This window comes from Diorhabda sublineata, chromosome 6 (assembly GCF_026230105.1).
Source record: "Diorhabda sublineata isolate icDioSubl1.1 chromosome 6, icDioSubl1.1, whole genome shotgun sequence".
In the NCBI taxonomy this organism is placed as follows: domain Eukaryota; kingdom Metazoa; phylum Arthropoda; class Insecta; order Coleoptera; family Chrysomelidae; genus Diorhabda; species Diorhabda sublineata.
The window spans coordinates 26,322,032-26,334,528 of record NC_079479.1 but is presented as its reverse complement, the minus strand read 5'-3'; the positions used below and the strand labels follow the sequence as shown (position 1 = coordinate 26,334,528).

The 12,497-nt window shown below is 33.6% G+C and overlaps 1 protein-coding gene across 1 annotated transcript; it reads right to left on the bottom strand.

The window, feature by feature from the left end:
* Nucleotides 1-10,479: 10,479 nt before the first annotated feature.
* Nucleotides 10,480-12,121, bottom strand: LOC130445210 (tRNA (guanine-N(7)-)-methyltransferase). The gene is made up of 4 exons (XM_056780759.1): nucleotides 11,900-12,121; nucleotides 11,535-11,841; nucleotides 11,264-11,479; nucleotides 10,480-10,635 (listed from the first exon to the last, which is right to left on the bottom strand). Exons 1-4 carry the CDS (start codon nucleotides 11,989-11,991, stop codon nucleotides 10,510-10,512), a joined length of 741 nt encoding a protein of 246 aa, XP_056636737.1. The 5' UTR covers nucleotides 11,992-12,121; the 3' UTR covers nucleotides 10,480-10,509.
* Between the last annotated feature and the right edge of the window lie 376 nt (nucleotides 12,122-12,497).

Genomic DNA, 12,497 nt, shown 5'->3' with positions numbered 1-12,497 from the left:
ATAAATAGTATTTAAATGTTCATCACCTTGTATATAATAATAGATTATTTTCTCAGGCAACTCAAATATCGGAAGAATTCAACGTTGTGGAATATGGTAGCGTTATTCAAACCGATTTCTCTCTGTTTAATTTTGGTTTATCAACAGTCAGTTTCGTTCTGCATATAGTCCGACCTATGTATAATCAAGATGAAATTAAGCTGACTCCCAAATCGGGAATTATTGATCCTGGTCGCCAGATGCAGGTAAACACTATCAATTGTGTGCTTTTTGATGCTGATAGCGTAAAATTCATTGGGCAACTCGGACTACATAAATTTTTAACCACCGATGGCTTCTTCCAGTGATCCAAATTGTGAGCTTTTTAATGCCGATATCGTAAAATTCCTTGGGCAGCTCGGACAACATAAATTTTTAAGCACCGATGGCTTCTTCCAGTAGTCCAAATTGTGTGCTTTTTGATGCCGATATTGTATAATTTCTTGGGCAGCTCGGTCAACATAAATTTTCAACTACCGATGGCTTCTTCCAGTAGTCCAAATTGTGGGCTTTTTCATGCCGATATCGTAAAATTTCTTGGGCAGCTCGGTCAACATAAATTTTCAACTACCGATGGCTTCTTCCAGTAGTCCAAATTGTGGGCTTTTTCATGCCGATATCGTAAAATTTCTTGGGCAGCTCGGTCAACATAAATTTTCAACTACCAATGGCTTCTTCCAGTAGTCCAAATTGTGGGCTTTTTGATGCCGATATCGTAAAATTTCTTGGGCAGCTCGGTCAACATAAATTTTCAACCACCGATGGCTTCTTCCAGTAATCCAAATTGTAGGCTTTTTAATACCTATACCGTAAAATTCCTTGGGCAACTCGGACAACATAAATGTTTAAGCACCGATGGCTTCTCCAGTAGTCCAAATGTGTGGTAATAGCAGGGTGATGAGTTAGAACTGTAGGGGATGTATTCTGTATCTCTCAGAATGTTAAAATAGTATGCATCATTTATGGAACGTTTTGTGAGCAATCTTTCCCGCGAACCTGGTTCAAAGGAGGACTTCTGCTTTGAACCAGGCGTCACCAAACCGTTACCCTCCACCTCGTTTTGTATCAGCAGATGACGAGAAACTTCCAACTATAAGAATTTTTGCTAGAAATTTGGGTATTCGTAGATTGTAGACTCTTCACTACTAATACTTATGTCGAATTCAGCCGAAATTTTTCAAACATCGATCCTCCAAAATGTTCTACGCGGCAAACGTTGTTCGGTGTAATGCTGTATGTAATAATCATGCGGCTTGGACGGTTTCGCGGCCATCTTTGAATGCTTTGACTCATTTAAATACCTTAGACCTACTCAGGTAGGTAGATACGTACGACAATACGTATCTATATCTATAGCGTTTGAACCGCCCTCGTATATTATCAGATTTGTATTCCCAGTTATTCAGATAGATCCTCATAATACCACGTGACACAAACTTAAATTGTTAGATAGGATTCTCCACATTTTTCACCAGATTTGGGTACGTATGGGAAAAAGAAATACCCCTTAAAAAGCGTGTTATTTTATTCTTTCTCTCAAACAATTTGTATGAATTTGAATTAATTTGTCGGATCACTTTTCTTTGTGGGTAGGCAACTATTCATAGGATCTCGACCCCCTTGTAACTTTCTTAAAAATAAATTATATATTCAATTTCTGCCTTAATTGTGGTGAATTATGAATTAAAAACGATGAAAGGATGGAAGTTTTAATGAAGATATTTTCTTGAATAGATAACAAAATAGGTGGCATAAGAAAAAACAATTTATTTCTTTTGTAGATCAACCTTGAAATTGAATTTTTATCGTTGGGAGAAAACGAAATTAAAATTGAATATTCTCTTCGGAATTCAACAAAGTCGTCTTTGAATTTAATTCATTTACTCGAGATTGTATATACGACTATAGTAGGAAAAATAAAGGCAAGTTTATGGAAAAAAGAAAGTAGTTTTAATAACATTTCCTAGTATTCCAGATAGTCGAAATAGCGGAACACAATTTTGGAGCGTTATTCGCCAAGACGCATTTTTGGGACTTTTTTCAAATTGAAAAGTAAGCATAATGGAAAATTATATGAATTCGTTAATGTTTCTACATAATATTAGTGTTGGCAAAAAGAAAAGCCTAAAATCGATTCATTTATTTCGAAAATATAATTTTTGGTTTTGTCCTGCCTACTCGTTTTACCTCCAGGTTTTTTTTGAGTATGTGTTTTTTGTGCTCTCTTATTTCAACTAAAAATTACCTTAAAGACATATCTATATTCAAAATCTTCCTAATCTATGAATTACTACTTAACCCTGAAGCCTTTCTACCTTTTTAGGTGTAAGGCATGACGGAGTTGAGTCATCACGTGGGCTTCCTCTTCCACAACAGTTTTCATTCCCTCCTATCCTGAGAATTCGTGAAAATAATGCTGTGATATAAAAAAATCATACGACTCATCGTTTCTAAGTTATAGGCCTATAAAGCTGCAAAACGAGAATTTATATTTAAATATATTTTTTAAATTATACATTCGAACATTATGAATTTTTAATGTCCATTTTGTGGTTTTGACGGATTAAATAGTTCTACACTACTTGAGCGGCTCATGCCCAATGGTACATTTACCTGTACAACTTAAAGATATCAAAAATGAATTTTTAAATCGATTTTTTAACAAAAAGGTACTCTGTGTTTAACTCGATAAAATTTATAATTTAGGAGATATGTAGATTTTTAGATCGTTCGCCATAAAGAGACATTCTGAAGAAAATTATCATAAATTGTGATTGTTCATTGAAATACTTAGTATAATATCAAGTTTCAGCTACATAGCTCATAAAACAGTGGAGCTATGAATTTTTCATTTTCTACAAATTATTTTGTCAGAGTATTCGTTTTTTTGCAATAACCACCACCAAAATATATTCATACTATTGTTTTTTTTTTTAGACTGAACGACGCATTTATGGAAATCCAACCGAACCAAAGCGAAACCTTCGAAATATATTTACCTGAATGTCTATTGGGCTCTCAACATTACGTCTCTTTGCTTATACAAAATACATCAAGATTCGACACAGATATATCATTGAAAAGGAAAAAAATGTGCAGCTGTGTAATGAAACAATCTCAAGTCAAAATAAACATTACTAAGCTCGTATATGATTGCCCGCACAGAGATCTACTTTTGTTAGAAAATACAAATGATACAGTTAAAGTAAAATCATATTTGCTTCTACAACTTGACAAAGTCTTTATGTCAATCTCGTTTATACTTTCATGTTATTGACACCTACGATCCTGACCTATTATTTTGATTTTTTTTCTATATCTTAGAAACTTTTTAATGCTTGAGAAATGAATGTTTTCAGGTAAACTCCACAGAGATGTTTACTATAAAAGTAACATATAATATACCTGGAGAAACGATAATGGCTTACGAAATCCACCTCAAACATAACAGAGTATTTTTTTTATATTTCCATATATTTGGCATACTTCCAAATACTGGTAGAATATCCGCGTACAATCCTCATTATACGATGTTATTCAAGCCCGTTAATTTGGCTACTAGAAGTCCACCAACACAGGTACATTCTTCGTAATGAACGTACTAAATTCATATCAGTCTTTCTATGAATTACTTTGTATAAAATTTAATAATTTTTTCCTAGGTTTTTTGGTTATATAATAACTCAGAGCTCCCAATGGAAATAGAAGTAAATGAGGAAAAATTAAACGCATTTTGTCAAAAAGAAAATTATAGAATATTTGAATGTAGTACTCAAAACGGAGAAGTTAAACCTTTCAGTATATTCGGTTTAAATTTCAAATTCTGCCCTATAGAATTGAAAAAATACAAAGTGAGTACAACTTCAAATTACCACAAAATTAACTTGTTTGACCAAATAAAAAATATTGTCACGTATTTTTGAGCCAACACAAACAAAAACCAATTTTACAAACACTAGATGTAAGCCTCGAATAAAATGACCTTCAGTACCTTAAGAAAATTACCTGGCACCTTCTCCAAATATGATTTTCGAGTTAAGAAAAAAAGAAAAAGTTGCAGGAAGCTGTATCTGGTGAAAACAATGGCTGAGCTATGATTCAATCTCTGATGACGAAAAGTAGACTATCGAAACTCGAGACAGACAGCGTAATTGTGAATATTTATATAATGATAGTGTAAATAGTATAGAAAATGTCAAACAACTCAGCGTTGATCCTGTCTAGACATAAAATATCACCGCCACCGTAAATTCGCTTGTTGGGTGTTGAGATTGTCAGCAACGTGTCCTGGCAGAGGCACGTGGTCAAATTAGCAGTTTCTAACCCTTTACTAAGCCTAGATTCGTCCATCTTTAAAGTATTACTCGCATTTTTCGAGCTCGACTCCCAAGTATACTCCGGGGATGCTATACTCAATACAGAAGAGAGCAATTCGACTTATAGTTGGTCCAGATTTGACCAGAAGCTTGAATAACTTAAAGCATAAAAGAAATGTGCTGATCTGACTTTGTTTCACCGATACTACAACGACAGATGCTCTTCCGAGCTGTCCAACATAATTCCATCTAGAGCAGTATTTCCAAGACTTACTCGACACGTAGACGTGGCTCATGGGACTCATTTCTTTGGAGAAATGCAAACTACTCAGATACGTCTTTCCCGAACACTACAACCTACAGAAGTTCAAGATCAATATCCATAGACATATCCACATGGTAGGCAGCCCTCAAGGGTAATAGGGTTTACTTTTTTATGTTTATTAGCTTTTTACATGAAGCAAGAAGAAGAAAAGAGTCTAATAGTGAAAATATAAATTAGTATAGTGTCTTGTTTTCTTATCAATTTGTTTTTAATGTAAATTAAAATGTTATCTCTTCATTTGTCTTCCTCGACGTATCTTTGTTTTTGTTTTTAACCTTATACTTTGTGATAATTTGGGGTTTATTGGTTTTTTAGATGAATCTACCCATTTTATTAAACGGAATTGAAACGGTATTGATTTTGGAAGGATTCGGTACATCGAAATGGCCTCTTGAAAAAGAACATTTACATATTTCGATGCCGCAATCGTCACAATCGAAAAACAAGTTTCCAGTTGTTTTTTCAGCGGATTATATAATTTTCGAATGTTTACCAATATGGAATCATACGGAAAAAATAATATTCATTGAAAACATTACTAAAAATAAAGTAATTTATTACGAATGGAGCAGGTTTGTACGTCAATATTCATAATTATTTATAATACCATTAATGGTAAACAAACAAAACCCGTATTAAACAACGAAACTCGATTAGTGATATAATCGCCATGATATACAGATGAACTTTAAATATTATCTCTCTAGAAAAACCATATACATGACAATATCAGAAGAGCCCATTAGGTCCATTTGGAAACTATAAGGTCGAATAATACAACAGACAATGATATTCAAGCAACTTGGAATTGATATAACCAGTAATAGAGACGTAGAAGACAAATAACCAGAGCAGATAAGATCGCAAGAGGTGTTTAAAATGTAGTATGGGAAAACAAACACCTCTAAGATCAGAAAAAAGAGAAGAATTTATAAGGTAACAATAAAAAACAAGACCGAAAACATTAGAAATAAAGCGACTCTTGAAGATGACAGAAATTAAAATGTTCAGGCGTATTTTGGGAAAACACTACTAGACCGAGAAAAGGAACCAACATATAAGTCGAATAACAAGACGATAAACTCGTGAAATCCAATATCTGAAAGCTCAGAGCTTATAAAGATGTGGAAGACTTACACAGAACAACTTTTTGACGATGAACGTACAAGTAAATACACACGATGACTTCTCAGGATCTTCAATTCTAAGGTCCGAGGTAGAGGCAGTCATAAGGTCCTTAAATCACGAAAAAAACCGAGCCCTGACACAATACGGAACGATTCCTGGAGACAAGCTGCAGTTAACCTTTATCGCTATCCCTAAGGGTACCATTATACTAGGATGCTACCTTCTCACGAATTTGTGTTCAGATACTAGCATCCCGGACTGCTATTTTATTTTAATTTTTTTCCAGTCGTCAATATGGCCCCAACGAATGAAGATATGTTGTTGCTGATGTTACTAATTAAGAAAAGAAGGCGTCGTGCAAAAAAGAAGTTTAGTGTGGATCCCTTTTTAGCTGCCCGTCGTATTTTACATTGTTTGATGAACTGTGCAATAGTGAAACAAGTTTTTTTACTTACTTTAGAATGTCACTCCCTTCTTTTAAAGAGCTTCTAGGCTACATCCAAAGCGACATCTCTAAACAAGATACAAGATTCCTCAGACCAATTTCACCCGAAGAGTCATAGTCATAACTCTGATCAAACTGCGTGCGCGCGCATTTGTCAAATAGAGCGCCTGCTCGGATGATAGCAGTCTAGTATAATGCGCCGATTTTGTGCATCCCGGGATGCAAAAAGCGACCGGCTGCTCGCATTTCAGCATCCCAGCCGGGATACACAAAATCCAGCATCCGTGTGGCTGTTTTAGCATCTGATGCTGGCATCCCTAGTCTAATCGCTCCCGTATGATTTAATGCCCCGCTAACTTCCCAGATACCAGCATCCCGGATGCTAGCATCCTAGTATAATGCTAGCCTAAGAGAGGACCAGGGAGAAGACTGCATTCATGGTCGCACAACCTACGTCAGGGGTTTGGAGTGTCATCTGTATGTAGATCTGTTTAGAAGCGCAGTAAACAAGATGATAATAATAGCCTTGTTCATAGCAAACGTTCTCAACAGATAAGACAATGAAAGAAAAAGAAGAAGACTTGTGAAAATAGCAAGGGATAAAGCTCCAATTAGAACAGGGAGTAGAGATCGGTCACGAAAGAGATGGAATGTCAAACTAGAGTCAAAAGGAGGATAGACCTTTTATAAACTACTTTTCAAACGCGCGGTATTAATTACACTGTAAGTGATATTTTTTTATGATTGTAGTGTCAACATACCAAAATACGTAAAAATAACCGCTGGCGAAGAGACTGGCTATCTACTACCAAGTCAATCCCATGCTGTAACGGTTAAAGTAGAGTCTTTTTACGAAAGTTTGTTAGCCGATTTTATATTGACGTGCCAATTGACGGATCTTCAACAATTATTTACAATGAAGAAAATTGAACAATTGCAAAAACGATACGATACAGAAAACGAGAACGTTTTGGAATTTTCGACAAAAAAACAAAAAGAAAAAGTAGCAACTATCAAGAAGGAGAAATGTGCCGAAGAAAATTCGGTACGTCAGATGAACTTGATTTGTAGATAGGGTTATAAAGCCATAGACTTAACATTAAAGATAGAGAGAACACCATGTGCTCTCTATCTCCCTTTACTCGATATCTTAATCCTGCCGTTGCCACCACTCAACAATTCGACGTTACGACAATCCAATCAGAATATAGAAAGAGATATAGAGAGTAGTATATTGATACTTTTTCTCTCACCAACTTGAACAAGCTCCCATATCTCGCTCTCTCTCTCTTTAATATCAGTTCTATAGATAAAATCAATATGTAGGGTAGTTTCAGTAAGACTAAAATGTTTCCGGAAGATAAAAATTGCGTCACAATCAACTCGCAGTGGCAGTGTTCATTCTGTTGAGTGTTTTTCAAAGTCTAAGACCTTTGCTGATATGCGATATGTGGTCATTAAGTAACGAGACTAGCGCTGCTACAGAAAAAGTACTCACACGATTGTCAGCTGTTTAGTCTGAAGTTTACTCTTTCGAATGCAATATCTACCGTGTCTGTAGACAAACCAGTGTAGCCGTGACCTACGTTTTCGTATAGGGGCTCTGTTTTTTCTTGTTTTGTCATGAAAATAGAGTAACGGATTTTTGTGAAATTTCATATGAAACTTGGAAAAACTGCTACTGTAACTTATAATCTATTGAAACATGTGTATGGTCATGAATTTTTGTCGCTTCCACGTGTTTTTGGATGGCCGAGAAGATGTTGAGGATTATTCACGTTCGCGTCGCCCAATCATGTCAAAAACAGTTAAAAATACCGAAAAAACAGGTAATCTTGTTCAATCTGATCGTTGGTTGAATATTCGTGCGAAATTGATCTGACAGAAAAAAACATCTTGCATTGCTTTGAATAATGGAATGAATGAAACGATGTAGGGAAATAAAATGTTTTACACCACTAATCTCTTTATTTACTAACCAAACCTCGTATAAATTGAAAAATTTTTTTCTTCGTATTTAAATTGAGAGTCTATTTAGGCTGTAATAACGATAGTGTAAGGTAATATATCATGAATGACCCTGTACATTTACCAAAACCGATATTATAAGTTTTATTCGCGGGTCTAATTTCGAACATGCAATAGGTCCTAAACTGATTGGGAGTTCGACCCGCGAACAAAGCTACAATCATATTTTTTTAGATTCAAACTTTTAACGATCCCGTGATGTATATTATGGCATTAACTGTACGCGTAAATATCGTTCATAGGAAAGATGTTAATTTTACCGAAATAATCAAATATTATCCGATAGATGTCTCTTGTTGTATGCGAAGAAATGTAAACGTTTTCCAGGAAACTTGGATAAATAACGAATTGCAAATAAACATCACAGAACACGTTTTAAACAGGATAATATCGTGAGTAAAATTAAAAATTCGATTATTTTCAGTCTACGATATTATATAGATTGTCCCTCGACGTCTAGTCAAGCTTAACATCTTTTATAGATCTAATCTAAGAATAAAACATACTAGTAGTCAATTTTTTTTCAGAGATGTTGTATTCAGCAGGGCATTTAAAGGGGTAGTTAAGGCAATGAAAGAAAAAACTCATATGAATTATATACAGTTCGAGAAAAATGAAAAATTGGCTACATCGAATTCGGAAAAAAAATTAGAAACCTTTTTCTCGAGACCTCCGTTAACGGTATTATCCGAAACATTAAAAACTTTCATAGAGGACAGTTTTTTTGACACCTTTAATATATCAACGGCGCATAAAGAAGGCGAAAATGGTGAACAAAATGAAGGACGTGACAAAGAAAGTGTCATTAATAGTATAATAGAACATTTAGCGGAAATATGTAGAGATGAGTGTACTTGTAAAGTTGAAAAATAAATTATAACATTTCAAGAAAAAAATTTAAAAAGAACCTTGCAGAGGAAACTTCTATTCATTTGTATATCTGAAATTATTAGACCGAAAAAATGATATTGAGAACTAGAAAAGGGTTTGAATCGTTTTAATCTTATTCCGTGCTATCCCCTTCAAACTATCTATTATTACAACTGTCCCCTGTTTAAAATATTTTTTCTTTTCTTCCAACAGCTCCTTGATCATTTTTTATCTTGTTCTCTACGATATTGTGGAATCTCTTTCCTTTCATGAGTGGAAATAGAAAAAGTCACAGGTGATCCCGCCAGACAAGTAAGGTGATATGTTTAATCAAAAACTATTACACGAAGATGGCTCTAGGTGTTATAGTGGAACACCTTGTTACCATAAATCGTCTCTTTTTTTGACGAAACATTTCTAAAAAGTTTAATTGACGGCGTTTGGAATCAAAATGCAAATTAGTATTGTTTTGATGTTCAATTTGACTGAATGACATTTGTCGGGATGGGGTAACGGTGTCGTCTTATATCTTTTATCACCAGTAAAGACCTTTGGCATAAAATCTGGATCAGTTTCAAGGTCTTCTTTCGAAGAACTCGATCGTCTTTCCAATTGTCAGGCAAAGCTCGAGGAACCAACTTCGTTGCAACTCCTAAAATTGTTATAATAAATCCAATATAATCTACTATTCACTGAATGTAGATCAATTGTCACTGTTTTCACAATATCTCGAATTTTTTGCATGGTATCTAATAGTTGGTCCCTCTTCTTTCTTCAGTCTTTTCCTTCTATTACCCGATCGTGGTCCAGCTATTTTCGCGACCTTGGATGTTTAGTGTAGTCAGTCAGTTTCATAAATTGGATGTTGGTGAGAGTCCTCTGCCTTTTTGGATACCTGGAATACTTTTATCTGGTGTTGGATACTGGGGTATCTCCACACTGTAGATACATGCATGTTCTTCTGGTGGTTTCCACCAAGATTTCTGTTTTGAAACTACTTTTGGTAGATCAACTAGGTCCTGATGTAGGTTGATATTTTGCTAGAATTGGAGCTTATTTCAGTGAGTTATGGTAGTTTATCTCCACCCTATAAATTTATACATCTTCTTCTAGTGGTTTCTACCATGATTTTTCCTTGGATTCAACTCTTTGTAGATTTCCTGAATCCTGATGTACCAACAGACGTTTAGGTTGATATTTTACTGGATTTATGACCTTTTTTTGGTAACCTATGGCTGAATGGGGATAATGAAGGTCCTGAAGAGCTGGATCTTGGTCTCCAGTTATTAAACTAAGTTATAAAGGATAATTTAAAAATACTAAATCAATTTCTTTTCTCATTTATATTTACATTCAATCTAAACATTACAAAATGGATCTTTTATCCTCCTGAAGACTGCTAAAAATTTTTCTCCATTGTTTCTAGTAACTTTCTGACCCTCTTCAGTACTACTGAATAATTTCTCGATGATTGGATCATCTTTCTATAAAATGAAAATTATATTCTAATTTAATATATATTATAACTGGAATTGCAAATTTTTATATTGAGTATTCACTAAATTCACAGGCTGAAACAAAATAATATTTGGCCCTAATCATGTAGAAATAGATGTATAAATAGAGGTTTATATCATTTTGAGAAGAAAGTTCGTTTTTTTTTTCACTTTCTGTATTCATTTTTTATCTACTATCTTGGAATTTTTTAATCTTTCTTATGTAAAAATGGAATTTCACAAAAAAAAACATAATTGGACGTTACTTATGGTATATTGTAGATACTACAGTATTTTTGGTTCTATTAAATCGAAAAATCATCCGATTTTCATGGAATTTTTTTGAAAATCTCCGTTTTCATGAAAAAACTTCGAGAGTAAACAAAAATGAAAACTTATATCAGTTCCAGAGCTTTAAATGTTGTTGTAAACGTTATTCTTGTATGGACCATGACAATATAAAATTGCTTAAAAAAATGTTTGGAAATTGAGAGAGTTTTTGATTCACTAGACTCAAATGTACTTGGGAACCGAGATAATATGAAAATACCATAAAAAATTCACGGAAATCTAATATAATATTAAATAAGATTCAAATTCGTTTTCACTCACTTACCAAATCGTCGTTTGATATATGTTCAAATAGAGGATGGTCAGTAAAATGTTGATACATCCATTCATGTAAATCATTTACATCAGTTACAGTATAAACTATACCATCCTCGGCTAGAACGTAAGCATATTCAGCTAAAAGACATCTATTAATAATCCTCCACTTATGTTTAGCTTTTTTAAAATGGGGATCAGGATACAAGAAAAACATTTTTTTCAACTAAAATCAATCACTGACAATAATTTTGAATAATTGTAACACTTCTAATACTTACCTGACCTTTTTTAAAAAAATTAGGTAAATATTTCATAGCATTAGATCGTAAACAAGCGATGTTTTGATACTCATCGGGATTCTGTGATCTTAAAGCTTTTATTCTGTCCATAACATAATCAGATACCTTAACTCTAATTTCCATACCCAACATTAGAGTATTTGGAAACATTGGTGATAAAGTGATAAGGAGACCCCCGTACCCGCAACCTATATCCGCAAATTCAACTAACGGACAATTTTCTTTATTATTTTTAATTTTTTCCGGATACAAATTTGTCCATTCCATTAGATCTGGAGAATGGGGGCTATGAACATTATAATGTATTAAATATAATATTATAAATTTTATATTATTCAACTTACTAATTAAAGCAATGGTCAGCTATGGGATTTGAGTGTGCTCTTTGTCGATAAAATCGCTTTTGAGGTAAAGAAATTGCGGAATTTTCTGCCATATTACAACTTAATATTTATCACTTTATTCAATTAAAATATTTTAAACACAATCCTCCTTTAATTCATAATCTTAACTAAATTATAGGTTAATAAATGTAAGAAAATATTAACCTCAATTCATTAAATGTCAAACATTTATGGTGGGTACGTTCCAGGAATCCTATAAATTCCTGAAGATTACTAATCAAATTTTTGACGTACTTTTTATATTTCTTATTATTATTTTATTAGCAAAAAATAAAACTATTAGCAACAGTTAGTACGATTGCTAAATACCAATAATGCAGAATAAAAACAACAAAATTCGCTATATATTTATGTTTATTGCAAATACATAAGTTGTTATTTATTTGGTCTGATCAATTTTTCTACTGTATTGTTATGTGTTGTGACGACCAGCGATTTGTTAATAATGCATGAAGATATAAAGAAATTATTATTTTAATAATGTAGAGTTCCAGTAAGTAGAGTTCTTTAACTCAAACTTTAGGGTAGATGGTAGCAC

Coding starts and splice junctions, on each gene's coding strand:
- LOC130445210 (XM_056780759.1), bottom strand. CDS start 11,991: ATGGCAGAAAATTCCGCAATTTCTTTACCTCAAAAGCGATTTTATCGA. Junction 11,480..11,534: donor ATTTTTTTAAAAAAGGTCAG/GTAAGTATTAGA, acceptor GATTGATTTTAG/TTGAAAAAAATGTTTTTCTT. Junction 10,636..11,263: donor ATATATCAAACGACGATTTG/GTAAGTGAGTGA, acceptor TTCATTTTATAG/AAAGATGATCCAATCATCGA.